The sequence below is a fragment of the Lolium perenne genome, chromosome 2, assembly GCF_019359855.2.
Source record: "Lolium perenne isolate Kyuss_39 chromosome 2, Kyuss_2.0, whole genome shotgun sequence".
NCBI lineage: Eukaryota > Viridiplantae > Streptophyta > Magnoliopsida > Poales > Poaceae > Lolium > Lolium perenne.
The window spans coordinates 56,455,659-56,477,614 of NC_067245.2; the positions used below are offsets into that span (position 1 = coordinate 56,455,659).

A 21,956-nucleotide genomic window follows, 5' to 3' on the forward strand; every position below is an offset into this window, starting at 1 on the left:
AATTCACGATTCTTTTACTTCTATAAACTCCACCGCATTGCGCTAGTTTTTACAACAAAAATCGTGATTTGAGTTCGCTTCAACCCGTCAGTGTTTGTGGGGTTTTTCAGAGTCGAATGTGGTGACACTTTAAACTTGGTCAACCTGTCATTTTCTTTTACAAATACATGGTCCATCCCGGAATACATAAAAAAAGGGTCAATCATTATTCGTCAATATTTCAAGTTAAAATTAAGGTTGTGTTGGGCGAAACAAAGGAGAGTCAGCGTTTTCACCTGATACATAGGAGTATGTACTGTACTTTGTAGTGAAGATCACATTCAATGGCACATCGGCCTTTGCCAAAGGTGCAGAGTGTTGCTTGGCGCTCACTCATGTGTACCTTTTTTTCCAGAGTTGGCACAGACGCACACGAATGTGCCGGTGCTCTGCCTCTGAAGTCTGATCCAAATGCCAATGGAGATTTGGGATAGATGTGCGCCCCAGCTCCAGGCTGGCTTTCCGTTTTCGGCAGTTCTGCATGTTCCAAGAACCCTAGTTGCTGTACCCTTTCTGTCCATTCATGGCACATTTTTCATTGAGCCGTATTCTTGAGATTGGCCACATTGATTAAACTAGAACACATGAGGGTCCACTTCCACACCACATGCACTAATTACTGTAACTTGTATTACACAAAATGATAAGGAGTACGTAGTATATATATATGTGGAACATGGATATATCTGGCCTCTGAAAAAACAGAAAGGTAACTAAAGTGATTAAGCTGAAACTTAATCCCTCTTATGAACATCAGTTCAAATCTTGTGCATGTATGTAGACCGTGCGATCTTCATGCAGCAGTACAACCTGATGCATTCGGTCGTCCTCTATCTATCTGATTGATTCATCGTTCAATTCTGCACCTGGAGCATATGGATTACTGCGGATCCATCATCCTCTATCTATCAGATGCATACAATCTGCAAAATTAACATAATCCAAAATTCAGTACTTGTCAGGTCAGATTCAATCTACTGAATGAGTATTCTGGTGAACTGATTGGTGAATTCGATTCAATACTAACATGCCATATGAACTTTATAGCTTACCAAGTCACATCGTAATGATCTTGGCCTTGTACCTGGTCTCGGTTTACACCTCAAGAACAATGACTGCAAAAATAAGCAAGATAAATCGACTATCAGTTCATGCTATAATCAATAGTCTAAGAAATGCTACTTTCCATGCATGCAAGGTCTGATCTACGTGGGTGCAAAGCGATCTTTCATCTCCACTGGAGACATCTTCACCACTGTTAAGGCAGTAGTGAAATTAAATCTAGCAACTTACAGTCTGAATCTGTTTTGTCCCACTTCGAGACATCTTCTCCGTTGTCATCCTCCTCCTCCTCATCCTCGTGACAACCATCCATTTGGATCTTCTCCATTTGTTTGTCCTCTAGGTAATACTTCCTTGACGACGATGCCGCGTTGCTCGGTCGCGCGGCGCTCATCTTCTTGTGAAGCATCGTCCTAAATAACTGCACATTTAAACGCATCAACTTGCATGATCAATCATGCATAGAGACAAAATGTGACAAAGACGTAACTGAACCTAAGATCATGCATGATAACTTATGTTTATTACCTTCTCCAGCTTTGTTTCGACTGGATCCTTGAAGCTTGGCTGCGGCGCGAAGCCGCCGCCGCAGACGAACATCTTCTTGAGGAGAAACTTGAAGGACTTCTGCTTGACGCCGCCGCCGGTGGTGCTGGCGAGGAGCTCCCTGGCCTTGCTGAGTATGATCTGCGTGTCCGGCGAGAACTCCGCGCCCCCGTTCTGGCCCGCCGCGTCAGGGGCCTGCAGCCTGAGCGAGAGCCGGCGGTCGACCTCGAGGCTGGAGGGGCAGTTGAGGAACCTGTCGAGCGGCAGGTTCTGCTCGTCGTCGCCGGCGCCGGCGGTGGAGCCGCGGGCGCTGGACTTGGACTTGGCGCGCCGGAGCAGCTTGTTCAGCGCGTCCTGCAGCTTCTTCACCTCCTCGACGGTGAAGTCCGGCACCGCCTGGTCCTCCGACGGAGCCGTGGGCTGCTCGTTGCCGAGCGTCCCGATGGAGAGCATGCTCCAGTCGGCGGCGCTCCTCTCCTCGCGAGCGTCGTATTCCTGGTCGAGGCAGCGCGCCCGGGCCGGAGCATCTACACAGGCGCGCACGGACGTCAAACGCATGCATGAACCTTTACGTTCTCATCCCATGATCAGGGTGAAGCAGAAACCAATGCATGGGACAGATGACTTACTGCGAGCCGAGCTCCCGGCGGCGGCGGTGGGGCGTTTCTTGTCTTGTTTGGTATTCAAGCGATTCTGAACCCAGTTAATGAGCTGCCAAACAGAAAACACTGCAAATTACATCACTGGCACGTACATATACGTATAGTATACTGCTGCTGAACCCCGTAAGCGAGCTTACCCCCATTGATTCTTGCTTCAAGCTACCAGGTGCTACCTTCCAGCAGCGATCAGAGCGGTGAATTTAGTGCAGCGTTAGGGCCGGAAACCGCAAGAAGGATGAGCTAGCAGCTGAGCTGATGGGCACAGTTTGAGGGTTTTAGAGGTGCCCTCGGCCGGCCTGGTGATCAGCGAGGACACCGGCGCTTCTGATCTACTGCATTCATCGGGCTGAAAGCTTGGGAGCTAGCGCGTCTAGTAAAAGGAAGCTGAGGGGAGTGACTTGGATGGAGCAAGGGTCCCCTACCCCGGTGAATTAAATAGGGTGAGAGTGAGTATACAGTGATAGTCTACCCGATGGCTGGCTTGACGCTTGAGGGTAGAGTGGCCAAATTGCATCCACTGTTAGGCTTACATGTGTACTTACCTGAGGAGGGGAAAAGGACAAAAGGGTGTTTAATTAAGTGTAAACATTGTTCAACTAGGACCCGTTATATGTATCAAATTACTGCTTGTACGAATCAGCATTTCTTACCGTGGCTCGCAGCTAGTGGATCGATCTGGACTGGACTGTTCTACGCGAGTTGTCTTGTGTGTCCTATATTATAGATGGATCGTACATCTTATTAGTAGCCAGTAGCAGGCGCTCCAGGGTTCTGGAACTATTTTGGGATCACGCCCTTGAGAAAGAAAAGCTGCGCCGGCGGCATAGTTCCAGCAAAACCGGTTGAATATATACTGCCACCAGGTGCCCGGTGCAGCAGCGAAGAGCCTAAAGCCCTGGAACCGAAGCGGGCGTACGTGGCCGGTCGACATGCCCCAGTAGCCAGAACCGGGGCTCGGCCTACGTGGGCTCACACGGACCCAGCCCTCCGACCCTAGTTTAACCATGGCCGAGCTCGTCGGAGATCGGGCTCGACGCTCACACTTAATTGCCCACTGAGCCGCGGGACGATCGCTCCGGTATTTAGGACGGGGAGAAGGGTTACGGGATTGGAGGGAGGAGCCTCGTGGGGGCTGATAATTAATCTAACCACGCCGCTAATCACTATGCTCCGGAGACTAATGGTGGTCCTGCAGTGGAGGGGTTAACTAGGGGTAGACGGCGAGGAACCGGTGATTAAACAAACAGGTGTCAGCCCGACACGATGTGGTCTGGTCTGGTCGTGACACTTGGCGTCTCGGATCTTGTTTTTTTCTTTGCAGCTGGGCGTGTTGGATGGCCTGTGATTGGCCACAGCGGTGAGCTAGCTCCAACGCAGATCGCAGACAGTCATCACTATTTTAAAACAGAAAAATCGTGCATACCTGGTGCATGCGAAGTTGTGAAGGCTCTGTCGTAGGAAAAAAATGGCTCTGCTGGCCAAGTATACGCGGGAACAGATGTTTTTGCTCCAGTTGAGACGTTCCACGGCGTTCTCGTGCACACGGAGAGAAACAGTTATGTGGCTCGCTACACAATGATAACAATGAAGCAGACCTACGGGATGGTTCTTACGGTTGGGACTTGGGACGAAAAGTCTCAGGATCATAGACTGTAAACAATTTCTACCATCTGCTTCCGGAAATTCTCCTTTGCACAGTATTGGAACATTTGTGTCAGCTCAAACTATCACGAACTATCCAAAGTTGAAAATCCACCACGGGCATGGAGTACAACCGAAGAAGACCTGATCATTCTTGATCAGGTCATTCAAGCTATACAGTATGTCACGCACAGACCTCGGCGAACTCCACTATGTACACCCAAGAAACCAGATCTCCGGTACTCCACCACACAGTACAAGACGGGCCTGCCACTACGATTCGGACCCTCCACAGCACACCTCCGAGCAGCACTCGTAGCAGCCCAGGCACGAGAGTGCCGTGCAGATCTGCGCCATCACGATGGCGCACTGGTCGTTCATCCTGTTACACGCCTTGATGCAGCACATGCAGCAGAGGCAGTCGGCGACACGACTGCAGCACCCGCCCGCCTTCTTGAATATCTTCAGCGTCTCCGGTGGTTTTTCGTTGCCGAAGCCTGCAAGCAGATTTTCCCTGGTTGCTGCTTTGTCACCAAATCCTAGTTTCAGGCCATGAAGCGGGATTCGTAGTGGCTCATTAGCTCCTTTTTGTTTCTGCTTAACCTGTTAAAGCAAACCACAGAGTTTTGTTAGAAACATTCCAAATCAATTTACACAACTCCAACAATATACACAACGGTAATTATCTCTACAAAGAGATTATCAATGGGACCTACTTTTTGTGGTGCGTCCAAATTGGTTTGAAGTGCAACCATGCTTGTGTACTCTGAAATAACGCTATGTTGTATGCTTAATCTCATCACCTGTGAAATAGAAGAAAACGAGTTACTCAAGAACTATGGATACTATCAATTGAATCAATTCAAACCAAACATTTCAAGATGCGCAACATGGATGAGAAACTATACGGTAAGCAAGGAGAAACAGCTCCGATCCATAAATGAAATGGAAAATGATAAACACAACAGCATGTAGCAAGTCGCAACTTTTCACAGTTCTTCAGAACAGAAAATGTAAGAAGCATACATCAACATCAAAGCCTTTTTCCCAAGCAAGTTGGGGTAGGCTAGGTATGAAACCGCAAAAAAGGAAATGTAAGAAACATACCCCCAAAAAAGGGAAATGCAAAGAAACAAAAATTGCTTCGATTGAAATATCACCGACTTGTCAAAACCATTCAACAACCTTTTTACTTGTCTAGATGTTTTGGTGCTACTCATGTTTTGGTGTTTCTTCAACTTTGTCTACCATACCAAGTTGTGGTTACAGAATAACTCATCAAATTCTAACTGTATCACACAGAAAGTAGATGTTTAAATTTACAAAAAAAAAACGCAACAATTGCCTTAACTGCTCACCTTTCTCTCCAACTGTTCAAATCTCTAATTGTATTACACAGATAGATGTTTAAATTTACAAAAAAAAGCAAAGCAACAATTGGCTTAACTGCTCACCTTTCTCTCCAACTGTTTGTCTGCAGAAAGCCATGCCTTCGCTGTGAGAAGAGCAATCTGCTGTGCCGCCAAAAACTGGAATATATTAACGAAAAGAAATGGAGTCTTGTCAGCATATACTAGGATAACTGGATAGTCCTAAGCATTTGATATCACTTAGCCTGAGGTTTAAATATTCCTGATAGAATTAAATAAAGACGTTGGCAAATCCACAAATGGATAGTAAAAGTAGCAACTCCTAAGACAAATGTATAAAGTAGCAAGTTTGGGCATCTTACATTATCAAGAGGCATGTCTGTTACATGCTGGACCTTCAATTCAATTGAGATTTCTGTCATGTCAGCCAAGTTACCCTTTGCTATAACCGTATCAGGGAACTTGCCTCGGTATTTTCCAGATACACACAAAGGAGACTCTGCCGAAATGTCTGGGATGTACTCAGAATCCACCTGAACAGAAAAATAAAAATCAATAACACGACCATCAGACATACTAGATTTTTTTCTAGCTACGCTTGCAAGATCTAGATTTTTTTTCTAGCTACACTTGCAAGATCTTGCCCCACCTCCCGTTCATCTAACCTTGCACAAATAAGATAAGGATACCACAGCTTAAAAGAATCTTACAGAATAGGTCGGTTGCTCAAAAAAGCGGCATAAGAAAGTTTAATGAAGATGGTAAGCGTGTATGGTTTAGTCCACATCTATGCACTGCTGGAAAAAATTATCTGAACTGTCCTAAAACATAATATGACATGAACATGATGCCAGCAAGAACTGCATAATGCAATTTATCGCAGCCAATAACTCTAAGGGATAGCTTTTTTTATTATAAGAATCCCTACTACATAATGAAATTCACACAATTAAGTAATTTTAGATTGACAGGGCATGATAAAAAAGGAAATTAACTATGCAGACTCACTTCAAAATCATCAAGATATTTTGTAGCGTCAATGGAGATATTTGCCACTGCTGTATTTGATGCTTTCTTGAACCACTTAAGTATTCGACTCTCAACTGATCCTGGATAAAACATCAGAAGAATCGTTACTATCATGAAGGTTTAATAGTCCAATTCAGCGTACAATTAATGTTAAGTACAACAGCGTACAATTAATGTTTTTATAATGACAGATGAATTACACAGATCTCCAAATCAATAATGCATTAGTAGAATTTTCAGGATAATTTGCCATCAAATTATTGAAGCAGAAATGGTGATTGTAGGAGGCATAAAAAAAGCGCAGCAGAGTTATATACAAAAATAGAATAAATCACGGATTGGGACAGCTCTCAGTCTATAAAGCAAAGAGGTTTCTGAGAAAAACTTGTGTCCCATTCAAGAAAAACTTGGCCCATATCAGGACTTCCGCATATAAATAGTTTTTTAGGTGGAAAGATTGATATACTTCTGAGCAAACTTGGATAAACTTCGAATATCAGCTCCATAAAAGTTGGAAAACATCACAGTTAATACTTCATATTTGCCGCATACCATCTACTCCCTTCGTCCCAAATTCAGTGACTCAGATTTGTCTAGACACGTTTTAGTGTGTACATACATACGAATCTAGACAAATCCAAGTCACTAATTTGGGACGGAGGAAGTAATAATTTTCTCCTTTTGAAGTTATAATATCATCTCATGTCATCTAATCAAATACTAAGGTGTATACCTCATAGTATATACTCCCTCCGTCCCGTTTTAATCAACGCGGGAGGAGAAAAACGGTTCACTAATCTCATTTTACAGTCCAGTCCTTAACAAAAACAGTAATCTCCGTCCAGTCCGTGATCGAGTGTACCTCCATCCAGCACTGGATCGATCGAGCCAGCACCTCCGCCACCCGCATCCGCCCGCTCCTGCTGGGCACGCCACGCACAGAGCACCAGCTCTCCTGCTCGACGGAGCACGCCACGCTCTGCCACCCACCTCCGCCCGTTCCTGCTTTGTACGCCACGCTCCAGCTCCTGCTCGTCGGAGCACTGCCATCGAGGCACATGTAGTGGACAGATGTTGATCGGTAGGGGTGGGAAAAATCAAGTCCCCGTGTGCAGGTTGTCCATCGATCGGAAGTCGAAGCCAACTTTGATTGGAGTCCTGGCGGAGGGTTTGTCTACCTCACCGATTCACGGATTCGAGCGGGGCGTGGAGATGCTTCACATGGCCGGGAGAAGAAGGGGACGGGGATGGGCAGCGGCGGCGACGATTGGGGAGAAGGCGGCGACGAGGAGGAGAAGGTGGCGACAAGGAGAAGGGGACGGGGAGCTGCGGCGGCGGCGACGGGGAGGTGGTGGGTGGAACTATTGAGGGAGAGGACTGGGAGGGAGGGGACGGGGGTAGGGGAAGGGGACGACGGGTACGTGTCGTGGGGCTGGTTTCCAGTTGACTTGGCAACCAACGGTGTACGCTCAAAAAACAAAAAAAGGTGGGGGGTTTTCGCAAAAAGACAGCCAAGTTAATTAAAATGGGACGGAGGGAGTAGTATATAGTAATACCATATAAGCCTGCCCAAAATGTCTTACAATATGGGACAGACGTAGTACTGAACTAATACAGAATATACCTTACGGACATCACCAAAACTTCCAATAATATACTCGGGATACAAAAGAATTCTCAGGGAATCCATAGAATAAGTCACATAATATGCATATCAAAGTTTCCAATTCGAAGCTCAGAAAGGGGCATTGGATATAGTTTGCTAATTCAATAAAACATAGAGGTGGGTTCAGTACCTGTTTCGAGTGCAGCATCATAATGCCCCTTGCCAATTGATGCCAGCATGCGCAAGAAATAGTGGTTGCAATATACACCTAATATTTTCAAGTGAGGAGGGTTGCAAATAGTTAGAAAAGAAAACACAGCCATTACTCAGTAAAAACATAGTTCAACTCGTAAAAATATTGAAACTAAAAAATTAAAAAGTGTGTTGTTCGTAAAGCTTCCTTGAGCTTCCTTTCACAAGGAATAAATATATGCGTACAAGCATATAGAAAGATCAGGCAATAAGCTTAAAAAAAGAATATCTGTTTTGAGCCCGAGAACTGGGATATAGTTCTACAATTCAGATACTAACATAATTGCGTACATGAAGGTTGCTCCTTAAGATTACCTAGTCCAAAAGTAGAAATCCGGGGAGATTTAGATCCTCTGCTGATGAGCTCAGTTTGCACAGTTTTGCAGATTTCATGTTCATCATCAACCGATCCATCAGTCATAAGAAAGATTTGTGGAAGCACATCATGAACACTTGACAATAAAGCCATTGCCTTACGTGAGACAAAAAAAAAGGAGAATATGAGACAACAAAAAGAGAAAGACCAAGGATAATATGGCATACCCAATTGAGATCATATTCAAAATAATAATACCTCACTTAAAGGATGCATAATATCGGTGCCGCCCTCAGCAACAAAGCTTTGGTTCATCCAATCAATCGCACCAGCTATTGTTTTCTCGTTTACTTTCTCTAAACAGGATGAGAATGAATGGAGCTCATCATTAAATGTTACAATGTTGAAGTAATCTCCTTGCGCAAGTTCTGAAAGAGCTGTAGACACTGCATTCTTCACATTCTCAAGAGGTTTCCCTTGCATGCTTCCACTTGTATCAACAACAAACACAACTGCCTTTTTGAAGACCTATTGGATTGCACATTTGCACTGATGAGATGAAGTACCAAGGCAGCAAGTTTTGTGAAGTGAAAAGAAGATGATTTTTTCTGAAATAAAAATTTATACATAAAAGTTGCTCCCTAGGTTTCTTATGACTTCAATGATGTATCAATCTAGCACTTCTTATCGGCATTTCTCTAGATGAAATAACACAATCGAATCGCAAAATAAAATCATTGAGGGATCACGATAACACTAGTGTTACATTACTTAACCAGTAAGGTCACAAGAAGAGGTCCCAGCATTCAAAATAGAACATTTTACAATTGCAGACATCGCAATCAAGGAAGACGTGATTTTGTTAAAAAAAAGGAAGACGTGATTGATTATATGAACTATGGTAGTGCAGCAGAAAAAACCAAGTAAAAGCAGCTAACCTTTTTATTTCCATTTCCAGGTAAAAGGAAAATGCTGAACCTATCTCTATCATCAGAATCTTGTGATGTTGAGGGCTGCACGAGGATACCACCAGACAAGTTGCCAGAGTAAACCTGTCGACAACATCCAAACAAATTAGGCACACACACAAAAGAAAACATAGTCAGCAGTAAACTTGGATCATTAAATTGTGATAAATCCACATGACAGTTCATAGATCATCACCCCTGCTCATGAATTATTTCCTTTAAGATGCCTTGCAACAAAAAAATCCACAGGAACTAGTGCAGCTAGTCAAGATCATAGAAGGACTAACTCACACTGTAGGAAAATGTGAAATCTTTGCTCGACCAACTCTCAACAATTGCTTCATGCAGGAAAGACAATTTATCTCCCTGCCTTGCCTTTTCCTGAAATAGCAATATGAAGATAAACATTTGGAAAGGCCATAGATGGACTCAAATGCAGAAAAAATAATGTTATCTAAGCAACAAGTTATAATATATTACCTTCAAAGGATGGCTTGTGCCCTGCAACAAAACCTCTTTACTGAATCCACTATTCACAGTCAACTGAATTTTCTCCCTCTTCATGAATACTTTTGGTAAGGGGTTGACATAGTATGGGAAACGGAAAGGTATGTCGACCGAAAAACGTCCATTGTCATAGTGTAACTTCTGAGACCATTTAACTGTGGCTAAAATATCCGCTCCACCCTCCACCTTGATTTATATGACAGCAATGCATCAGCAAAGTTACAGTTTCATTTAAAGGACAAGAGTGGAAGACTGGAAACATATATGTGTATATAACAAGTACCTGTGGTATTGTCAAGCAAAACATGTGGGGCTTCAAAAGGCTCCCACTATCAGCTTTACCAATATTCTCCATGGACTGGTCTTCTACTTCGATTACTTGAGTATTGTATGATCTTTTTCCAACTGTAACCTCAGCGCCTAGAATTGAACCCTATTAGCCAAACCGTTCTTAGGTTGAGACCATGACATAATATAATTACAAATAATAACCATATGAACAAACTAGGTACCCAATGCTTCATTTCATCTATTTGTTTAACAGTGGATGAGGAATAAGTCATATAGGAGGTGACATGTAAGTACTGAAAATAAGTTCAATGAATTTCTTCATTATTTGTACCTATCGATTTTTTAAAATTAAAGCAACGAAAGTGACTTTTTTTTTAACACAAAAAATGTAATGGCACTGCAGGTGCTTGAGATATTTTTTCTACTTAATTTGTTTATGTCCTTGTCAGCCCACTCTACAAGGCAAGATGAACAACAGGAACCCAGCAGCACTTAATAATGCTAAATAACCATCCAAGATCAATAGCTTCACTATCAAATTAATTTCCAATTCCAAGTGATGCCCTACCACATTTTGAACGAATACCAGGTAAACTTCTATATGCTGGAGTAAAGGCGAAGCTATTCCAGTACACCCCAAGTGTGTGCCTGGCTCTTGAATGACCAAAATATCACTTCCGGTGATTGTTTCCATTGGTCATTGGACAAACCAAGGAATTAGTTTCACTTGCTCATGTATTATGCAATTACCTAAAATCATGATGCCACAATATTACATCACCACAGGCAACAGCAAAAGTACACACCGGACAAAGGACTGAAGGAGCCATGTTAAATGAGTTGCAAAGTGCACCACCAAGCAAAACTGCTAATCGAGGCCGCACGCACCAAACAAGAGATTCATGGGCCACAACTGTATACAAACTCTAGTCAAACGGACTAAATAACACTTGACAACGCCAATCATGTCACCTAACTGAATCTCCCTGACGCAAGCCAACATCAATCAACAGGAAAATAAAATCGCAACAGCAGAATCCTTAACGGCTCACCTGTTCCCCCATGGGCACGATGATCCTGACGTCGCAGTCGCGGCTGCGCGTGATGCAGTGCAGCCACCATCGCGCGCGCAGGGTGACGGCGGCGACGTCCAGCGCGCAGTCCACCGCCAGGTCGACCTCCTTCATCTGCAGCGGGATGAGCGCGGGCGGGTCGAGGCGGCCGTAGACGTAGGGCTGGTAGCTGGGCACGTCGGGCGTGTCGACGGCGCCGGGGTCGGCGACCACCGCGTAGGCCATGGGCGCCGCGGGCAGCAGCAGCGCGTCGGGCCCCCGCTCCATCCCCGCGGGCGGGCGCGGCGGCGGCAGCCCGCCCGGCAGCACCAGCCGCTTCGACAGCTTCAGCCCGTCCTCCACCGCGCGCGCGAAGTCCTCCATGGGGAACGGACGCGCCGCCGCCGCCTAGGGTTTCGATGGGATGGGGAGGCGGGGAGGGCGTTCGATCTGTGTCGATGGGCGATGCGGCGGCGAGGCGGGCGAGTTTTTATTGGGAAAGGCGGAGATGGATTTGATAAAGTTGGCCGGAGAGGGAAATGATGAGCTGGGTCGGGGTCGCGAGGAGGCGATCGGGAGGGATGGCGAGAGCTGGGTGGTGGTGACAGGCTGCGGAGGCGGTGAGAATAAGGAGCCGGCGGCGTGGGCCCCAGGCTTGGTTCGATTCGTTAGTCGTTTGGCTTGCCAAAGGTTAGCTGTTCTTTTTTATTTTCTATATCTACAGAAAGGATGAAGCTATGTGAGTTGGGCTGTTAACTTGAAATGGTGGTTTGAAGGTGCTGGAGTTGGGGTTGGCATCTTTTGTTAAGCACCTGTGATTTCCTTTCCATTGTTTATCTACCAACTCATTTTCAATGTTGGGATGCTAGTGTTCAACCAATAGGGAGTTCAGATGGTTATACCATTAGTGTTCAACAATGATTTCTGAATTTGGAGGAATAGGCAATCATCTTTGGATGTTAGAAGGATAACTACTCACATGTAACATGTACACTGAGAAGCACAAATTTGTACACTCCAATGCCACGAAGTCCAAGAACAAAAGGAGCATTACAAGCATGCCGTATCGGTAAAACATAATGTGGAATTACAAATATCGACTTCTAGATACTCGCGTTGGCCGCATGGATAAGCAATGTAGCCAAGAGCCAAAGTCCAGCAGCAACACCATCGAGGGTTGTGAGAGCGCAGCCTGTTGTGGATATACTTCATAGGTGTACCATCGACCGCGCCTAGTTCCGGCAAGCCCGGGTGGCCCACAGATGGTGGTGATGCCATATGACCCACCGGGCGACCCAGTTGATCAAGATTCAGGATGGAAGAAGTCAAGCCCAGGAACAAGGAGCCGGATCTAGCCCGACCAATGCCAGGAGTCGGATCCGGCCCGACCAATGCCTCTGAGCACTGTGTTCTGAAGCTGGGTACCGCGTACCACCGTTCCAAATGGCTTTCTGCCCTATGTCCCCTACTTCTTCCCTCCTCCGGAGTACCGTTGAATAGGCAACAACAGAGCCGGTGAGGATACATCGCCACACATGCGTGACCAACCACATCATGAATATCTGACCAAATAATACAAACTAGGTGTGTACTTCAATTTGGTTTCAGCGAAACTAGTTGATCGAGTATGCAAAGGGAAATTGCTTTCTAGAGCCAAAAGGATAGAACCAACAGACTTCGCGACAATGAAGACCGACCTAGAGAAACGTTTGTATGCGCTCAACATATGAGTTGGAATGGAGATGGGGAGAGGTTGACTTAACTTACACCCTAAATAGGAAGGTATATTATTTTTATCGATAAATTAGACCTGGTGCTTGTAGATTGCTCACAAAGGAAACTCAAATTTATGCCTCATATAAGTGAAAGAATAGTCACTCCTATATATTTATTATTATTATTACAACTTCATTACTTTACTTATAGAGTAGTTTCCTTCCTTTTTTGCTTCATGATCCATGCCCAAATTTTTGTCCATGAGTCATTTGTTGAAATATCAGGTCTATGTCGTGTGTCCAATGAGTGATTTCAGATTTCCACTAAATCTCAAAACCCAAATATGCGGCACCCCAATTATAATTTAGCCCAAGTTATGTGGTAGGAGGTGGGAGCTAAGTCGAGTCTCACATTAAAAGTTAGGAGAAATTTAGACCTTGTTTCACCCACTTGGTAAAAGAGTGAGAATAGGAATTCTCCTCCTCCTAAGGATTGAGCCTCAAGCTAAGCTTTATTTCACTTATTCACGAAAACAGAGTCTTTGTCGGACGTGTCACAATTAGTCAACCCGGGTCACTCCTGGATCGTGGGATACTATAACCGACTCGAAATATGCGACCTGGGCAATTCCCACGAAATCTAGGGTTTCCTGAGCCTCTCTATATAAAGTCCTACACGGATGCCACCAAAACGACACCTTACACACAGGCTAAGATTTTGCCATCTCTCTCTCTGCTTGTGCCACCACTATAGTCTACTCTGTCCTACCTACCGGCATGCACCGGGGAATGGGAGAGCAGGTCTCCGGAACAAATCTCCTTTTGATCTTGTACATGAGAGGTTGAATTAAGTTTTTGGAAAGCGTTACGCAAATGCTCACGGTGTTCATCGTAGGTCGTCTACCTGGAAAGTTGGGTGGTGTTGCTTACCATCGTCTCCATCACCTTCTGCTTCGACCCATTTTCACTAATATTGTCATCAACAACCTCACCGCCGCGTCGACAATTACTTCACCTACAACTGATCAGTACATGCGGCATATTCTGATTTGTTTACTAATGGATGTTGTAGCGTGTACATTTATGCTATTCATGTTGATTACATCTATTATGTTTGAGTTTCAGATGTTAGTATTAGTAGATATTGTCATCGTATTTAATATTCTGAAACTAATCATGGAATTATTGACTATTTATCTAACACCGACGTCACACAGCACGAGATTGACTGGCTCTACCGGTCTAGAAGGATACCGGAGGGAGTATCCTGCCGGCTTCCCCGCGACGAGATCGAACCGGTACCCGAACCCGGTGAGTTCGTCGTGTTTCTTGCTCACTTCGAGCGTGGCTTCGGCCTTCCCGCTTCTGACTTCTTTCGCCTGGATTTTTACCAACTCCAGCCTCACCACCTTCCCGGCAATGCCGTTTTTTACATTTCTTGTTATGCCACCTTCATGGAGGCCTTGATACGTCTCCAACGTATCCATAATTTCTGACGTTCCATGCTTGTTTTATGACAATACTTACATGTTTTGCTTGCACTTTATAATGTTTTTATGCGTTTTCCGGAACTAACCTATTAACAAGATGCCACAGTGCCAGTTCCTGTTTCTGTTTGTTTTGGTTCCAGAAAGGCTGTTCGGGCAATATTCTCGGAATTGGACGAAATCAACGCCAAACATCCTATTTTTCCCGGAAGCATCCAGAACACCGAAGGAGAGTCGGAGGAGAGCCAGGGGGCCACCAGAAGGGTGGGCCGCGTGGGCCAGCCCCTGGCCGCGCCCCCCTATGGGGAGGCCACCCTGTCGACCCTCCTGCGCCGCCTCTTCGCCTATATAACCCCTTTCGACCTAAAAACGCAGTACCAATTGACGAAACTCTAGAAAGACTCCAGGGGCGCCGCCGCCATCGCGAAACTCCAATTCGGGGGACAGAAGTCTCTATTCCGGAACCCTGCCGGGACGGGGAAGTGCCCCCGGAAGCCATCTCCATCGACGCCACCGCCTCCATCATGCTCCGTGAGTAGTTCCCCCATGGACTACGGGTTCTAGCAGTAGCTAGTTGGTACTCTCTATCCCATGTACTTCAATACAATGATCTCATGAGCTGCCTTACATGATTGAGATTCATCTGATGTAATCGGTGTTGTGTTTGTTGGGATCCGATTGATGATACATTATGATTAGTCTATCTATAAAGTTTGTGAAGTTATTGTTGCTGCAATCTTGTTATGCTTAATGCTTGTCACTAGGGCCCGAGTGGCATGATCTTAGATTTGAGCTTTATAATTATTGTTTAGATTGTATCTACAAGTTGTATGCACATGTCGCTGTCCGGAACCAAAGGCCCCGAAGTGACAGAAATCGGGACAACCAGAGGGGAAGGCGGTGATGTGAGGATCACATGTTTTCACGGAGTGTTAATGCTTTGCTCCGGTACTCTATTAAAAGGAGTACCTTAATATCCAGTAGATTCCCTAGAGGCCCGGCTGCCACCGGCTGGTAGGACAAAAGATGTTGTACAAGTTTCTCATTGCGAGCACGTACGACTATATATGGAAAACATGCCTACATGATTAATGAATTGATGTTCTTTCTTAATGCTTTATCAATCCTATCAATTGCCTAACTGTAATTTGTTCACCCAACACTTGTCACTTGTTATTGGAGAGTTACCACTAGTGTAGATCGCTGGGAACCCCGGTCCATCTCTCATCATCATATACTCGTTCTATATGTCATTGGAAGTAGTATCAACTATTTTCTGGTGCCATTGCCTCTGTGTTACTATCACTGCTGCTGTGTTACTTTTACTATTGCTCTCATATTACTGCTGCTTTCACATCACCCCTGTTACTAGTGCTTTTCCAGGTGCAGCTGAATTGACAACTCAGTTGTTAAGGCTTATAAGTATTCTTTGCCTCCCCTTGTGTCGAATCAATAAATTTGGGTTTTACTTCCCTCGAAGACTGCTGCGATCCCCTATACTTATGGGTCATCAAGACTGTTTTCTGGCGCCGTTGCCGGGGAGGCATAGCTCTACTCATAAGTTCACCTGGGGAGTACACTCTACCTCTCTCTCTGTTTTTATTTTATTTTATTTTGTTTTGTTTAGTTTACTTTTGTCTAGTTTATTTGTGCTTAGTTTATTTCTGTCTAGTGTTATTTTTCTTAGTTTACTTTTGCTTAGTTTCTTTTTGTCTTGTTTTATTTTCCTCATATACCTGAAAATCCATAAAAATTTGAAAAACCAAAAAATTAAAAACTGCTATTATGGGAGAACCTATAACCTACTTGCAGCTCATAGAATATTATAATAATTATAGAGAATCAAGAACTGGTAAAGTAATGAGTGCTATGATAGAAAAATTGAATACAATTGCTAAAATTTTGCTTAAACGCTATGATATAAACTGTTGCTCTCAACAGGATACTAAACATCTTAAATTTCAATGTGGCTTTAGTGAGGAATTTTTAATTAAGAACTATAATCGGAATTGCTATATTCATTATGGGTTCGAAGAGGTAGAACAATTTGTCTTATTTATGGGAGCCTCTGAGATAGAATCCTTCATGGTTAAGAATTATGAAACTTGTGCTGTTTGTAAGGACCTTAAAGATTATGTCTCTTCTATCCTTAATTTTTTCAATGAAGGTTACAGTGATAATCCTTATATCATTGATTATAAAGAGAGACTCATTAATGCACAAGAATGCACTCACAATTTGCAGGAACCTGTGGAAGAAGAAGTTGATGAACCTGAAAGCGCATTGGATGAAAAAGAGGAGGAGAGCGACGAACAAAAGGAGGAAGAATGGATTAGCTACCCATGCCAACCTTCTAATGAGAGTAACTCTTTATCTCTTACACTATTTGATTGTCCTCCATGCTTACCAAAAGAGGTTGAATGTTATGTTCCTGTGGATTCTCTTGAAATATTCCCTATGAGTAATACTTGTGAGAATAATTATGCTACTGTTGTTTATGATAATCCATGCTACTTTGATAAATCTTATGATAATGCTTTGTTTGTGCCTGACGTCGAAATGCATGGTACTAAAGAATTTTGCTTAGCAAATGTTTATGATAAATCTTTAGATGATGGTCCTATGTTACTTGATAATATTAATTGTACTACTAATGAAAATAGGATTGGAGATTTCTTGACTTTATCTATGTGTCCCATATCTCTTGAGATTGATCAATCATCTTGTCATATTATTGATAAAAGTGAGTTTCAAAGTTTTAATTCCACTATTTTTGAGCTTGATAAAAATTATATGTTTGTGGATCATGAAAAGTATGCTGCATGTGATAGTTATATTATTAAGTTTATTCATGAAGCTACTGAAAATTATTATGAGAGAGGAAAATATGGTTGTAGAAATTTGCATGGTACTAAAACACCTCTCTATATGCTGAAGATCTTGAAATTACACTTGTTCTATCTTCCTATGCTTGTTACTTTGCTTTTCATGAACTTGTTTATTAACAAGATTCCTTTGCACAGGAAGCATGTTAGGCTTAAATGTGTTTTGAATTTGCTTTTTAATGCTCTCTTTTGCTTCAACTCTTATTTCTTGCGAGTGCATCATTAAAACTGCTGAGCCCATCTTAATGGCTATAAAGAAAGAACTCCTTGGGAGATAACCCATGTGTTTATTTTGCTACAGTACTTTGTTTTATATTTGTGTCTTGGAAGTTGTTTACTACTGTAGCAACCTCTCCTTATCTTATTTTTGTGTTTTGTTGTGCCAAGTGAAGCCTCTAATCGAAGGTTGATACTAGATTTGGATTTCTGCGCAGAAACAGATTTCTATCTGTCACGAATCTGGGCTGTTTTCTCTGTAGGTAACTCAGAAAAATATGCCAATTTACGTGCGTGTTCCTCAGATATGTACGCAACTTTCATTAGTTTTGAGTTTTCTGATTTGAGCAACGAAAGTATTTCTTTAAAATTCGTCTTTACTGGCTGTTCTGTTTTAGCAGATTCTGTCTCTGTTTTTTTGCATTGTCTCTTGTGGACTTTAAGCAAGGCTTTCTACATGTGGAGAGCTGTAGCTAATGTTTTATTGAGTTCTTGCAATGTGTCACTACAGGACCAAGGTGGATTCAAATTTTTTGAGTACTAACCCCTCTAATGAAGTTTATGAGAAGTTTGGTGTGAAGGAAGTTTTCAAGGGTCAAGAGAGGAGGATGATATATGATCAAGAAGAGTGAAAAGTCTAAGCTTGGGGATGCCCCCGTGGTTCATCCCTGCATATTTCAAGAAGACTCAAGCTTCTAAGCTTGGGGATGCCCAAGGCATCCCCTTCTTCATCAACTTATCAGGTTTCTTCTATTGAAACTATATTTTTATTCGGTCACATCTTATGTGCTTTACTTGGAGTGTCTGTGTGTTTATTTTCATTTTGTTTATGTTTGAATAAATTCGGATCCTAGCATTCCGTGTTTGGGAGAGAGACACGCTCCGCTTTTTCATATGAACACTTGTTCTTCGTTTTACTTTTAATGTTCAATGATAAAAGTTGGAAGCTACAATACTTATGGTTATTTGGTTGGAAACAGAAAATGCCTCATAATGTCTTGAATAATTTGACACTTGGCAATTGTTTTGAGATCTCAAGTAGATCATGATTAAGTTTTTTCATGTAGTTTAAACCTATTAGTGGAGAACTACTGAAGAGCTTGTTAAAATTGGTTTGCATAATTGATCTCTCTCAAGGTCTAGATATTTTCTGGTAAAAGTGTTTGAGCAACAAGGAAGACAGTGTAGAGTATTATAATGCTTGCAATATGTTCTTATGTAAGTTTTGCTGTACCGGTTCATACTTGTGTTTGCTTCAAACAACCTTGCTAGCCTAAGCCTTGTACTGAGAGGAAATGCTTCTCGTGCATCCAAAACCTTGAACCAACCACTATGCCATTTGTGTCCACCATACCTACCTACTACATGGTATTTCTCCGCCATTCCAAAGTAAATTGCTTGAGTGCTACCTTTAAACAATTCAAAATTTATTACCTCTGATTTGTGTCAATGTTTTATAGATCATGAGGAAGTATGTGGTGTTTATCTTTCAATCTTGTTGGGCAACTTTCACCAATGGACTAGTGGCTTCATCCGCTTATCCAATAATTTTGCAAAAAGAGCTGGCAATGGGATTTCCAGTCCCAAATTAATTAACCAAAATAGACACTCCTCCATGGTATGTGATTGTTGGACGGCACCCGAAGGATTCGGTTAGCCATGGCTTGTGTAAGCAAAGGTTGGGAGGAGTGTCATCATAATAAAACTAAAATAAAAAGGCACTCCTTCATGGTATGAGATTGTTGGCAGGCACCCGAGGATTCGGTTAGCCATGGTTTGTGAAAGAAAGGTTGGAAGGAGTGCCACCCAAAAATAAAAATAATTCATGGGAGCCGCTCTTTGAAGGCTTGTCTGGCGAGGGGGTTAGAGTGCCCACTACCATTCGTTGACAACAACAAACACCTCTCAAAATTTTACTTTTATGCTCTCTTTATGTTTTCAAAACCAAAGCTCTAGCACAAATATAGCAATCAATGCTTCCCTCTGCGAAGGGCCATTCTTCTACTTTATGTTGAGTCAGTTTACTTACTTCCTTCCACCTTAGAAGCAAACACTTGTGTCAACTGTGCATTGATTCTTACATACTTGCATATTTGCATTCATCATATTACTTTGTGTTGACAATTATCCATGAGATATGCATGTTGAAAGTTGAAAGCAACCGCTGAAACTTATATCTTCCTTTGTGTTGCTTCGATGCCTTTACTTTGAATCTATTGCTTTATGAGTTAACTCTTGTGCAAGACTTTTGATGCTTGTCTTGAAAGTACTCTTCATGAAAAGTTTTGCTATATGTTATCTATTTGTTAGCAACTATAGATTATTGCCTTGAGTCACTTCATTCATTTCATATGCTTTGTAATAGTATGATCAAGGTTATGTAAGTAGCATGTCACTACAGAAATTATTCTTTTTATCGTTTACCTACTCGAGGACGAGTAGGAACTAAGCTTGGGGATGCTGATACGTCTCCAACGTATCCATAATTTCTGACGTTCCATGCTTGTTTTATGACAATACTTACATGTTTTGCTTGCACTTTATAATGTTTTTATGCGTTTTCCGGAACTAACCTATTAACAAGATGCCACAGTGTCAGTTCCTGTTTTCTGCTGTTTTTGGTTCTAGAAAGGCTGTTCGGGCAATATTCTCGGAATTGGACGAAATCAACGCCAAACATCCTATTTTTCCCGGAAGCATCCAGAACACCGAAGGAGAGTCGGAGGAGAGCCAGGGGGCCACCAGAAGGGTGGGCCGCGCGGGCCAGCCCCTGGCCGCGCCCCCCTATGGGGAGGCCACCCTGTCGACCCTCCTGCGCCGCCTCTTCGCCTATATAACCCCTTTCGACCTAAAAACGCAGTACTAATTGACGAAACTCCAGAAAGACTCCAGGGGCGCCGCCGCCATCGCGAAACTCCAATTCGGGGGACAGAAGTCTCTGTTCTGACACCCTGCCGGGACGGGGAAGTGCCCCCGGAAGCCATCTCCATCGACGCCACCGCCTCCATCATGCTCCGTGAGTAGTTCCCCCATGGACTACAGGTTCTAGCAGTAGCTAGTTGGTACTCTCTATCCCATGTACTTCAATACAATGATCTCATGAGCTGCCTTACATGATTGAGATTCATCTGATGTAATCGGTGTTGTGTTTGTTGGGATCCGATGGATGATACATTATGATGAGTCTATCTATAAAGATTGTGAAGTTATTGTTGCTGCAATCTTGTTATGCTTAATGCTTGTCACTAGGGCCCGAGTGGCATGATCTTAGATTTGAGCTTTATAATTATTGTTTAGATTGTATCTACAAGTTGTATGCACATGTCGCTGTCCGGAACCAAAGGCCCCGAAGTGACAGAAATCGGGACAACCAGAGGGGAAGGCGGTGATGTGAGGATCACATGTTTTCACGGAGTGTTAATGCTTTGCTCCGGTACTCTATTAAAAGGAGTACCTTAATATCCAGTAGATTCCCTAGAGGCCCGGCTGCCACCGGCTGGTAGGACAAAAGATGTTGTACAAGTTTCTCATTGCGAGCACGTACGACTATATATGGAAAACATGCCTACATGATTAATGAATTGATGTTCTTTCTTAATGTTTTATCAATCCTATCAATTGCCCAACTGTAATTTGTTCACCCAACACTTGTCACTTGTTATTGGAGAGTTACCACTAGTGTAGATCGCTGGGAACCCCGGTCCATCTCTCATCATCATATACTCGTTCTATATGTCATTGGAAGTAGTATCAACTATTTTCTGGTGCCATTGCCTCTGTGTTACTATCACTGCTGCTGTGTTACTTTTACTATTGCTCTCATATTACTGCTGCTTTCACATCACCCCTGTTACTAGTGCTTTTCCAGGTGCAGCTGAATTGACAACTCAGTTGTTTAAGGCTTATAAGTATTCTTTACCTCCCCTTGTCGAATCAATAAATTTGGGTTTTACTTCCCTCGAAGACTGCTGTGATCCCCTATACTTGTGGGTCATCAGGCCTACATCGGCATCTGTCCCACTCGTGAGACTTTTGCTCGCTTTTTCTCTCTTCGGATTAACTCCGTTCAGGGCAAGGACATTCCTAAGCCCAAACCCCCCGTACAATGCGGGTCTTATATCATCGGCTCCCGCCAAGGGAGCCCCTTCTTTAAATTCTCTGGTCTCGAGTCATGCCGGTAATGGCAAGGGACCTTCTTCTACGTGAAGAACAACGGCGCCGCAGATCTCATCAATCTGTCGGCCTTCAATCCGGCGCCACCCACAAAGGTCAACTGGAGCTACTTTCCCGGGATGAATCACATTGAAACGAA

At 43.5% G+C, this 21,956-nt stretch overlaps 2 protein-coding genes across 3 annotated transcripts; both read right to left on the reverse strand.

The window, feature by feature from the left end:
• Positions 1–587: 587 nt before the first annotated feature.
• LOC127332689 (protein NEGATIVE GRAVITROPIC RESPONSE OF ROOTS) lies at positions 588–3,743 on the reverse strand. The gene is made up of 6 exons (XM_051359010.1): positions 2,447–3,743; positions 2,277–2,358; positions 1,630–2,174; positions 1,333–1,522; positions 1,092–1,154; positions 588–962 (listed from the first exon to the last, which is right to left on the reverse strand). Exons 1-5 carry the CDS (start codon positions 2,450–2,452, stop codon positions 1,135–1,137), a joined length of 843 nt encoding a protein of 280 aa, XP_051214970.1. The 5' UTR covers positions 2,453–3,743; the 3' UTR covers positions 588–962; positions 1,092–1,134.
• Positions 3,744–3,949: 206 nt separating this feature from the next.
• Positions 3,950–11,940, reverse strand: LOC127332688 (uncharacterized). 2 transcript variants are annotated; one of them, XM_051359008.1, is made up of 13 exons: positions 11,342–11,940; positions 10,282–10,431; positions 9,972–10,184; positions 9,783–9,872; positions 9,462–9,575; positions 8,782–9,051; positions 8,523–8,679; positions 8,146–8,223; positions 6,329–6,429; positions 5,683–5,853; positions 5,405–5,479; positions 4,667–4,753; positions 3,950–4,553 (listed from the first exon to the last, which is right to left on the reverse strand). In XM_051359008.1, the coding sequence occupies exons 1-13, from the start codon at positions 11,723–11,725 to the stop codon at positions 4,224–4,226; spliced, it is 2,220 nt and encodes a 739-aa protein (XP_051214968.1). In that variant the 5' UTR covers positions 11,726–11,940; the 3' UTR covers positions 3,950–4,223. The 2 variants fall into 2 exon arrangements, with proteins under 2 accessions (XP_051214968.1, XP_051214969.1); XM_051359009.2 differs by having other exon boundaries at positions 10,282–10,418; positions 11,342–11,548.
• Positions 11,941–21,956: the final 10,016 nt, after the last annotated feature.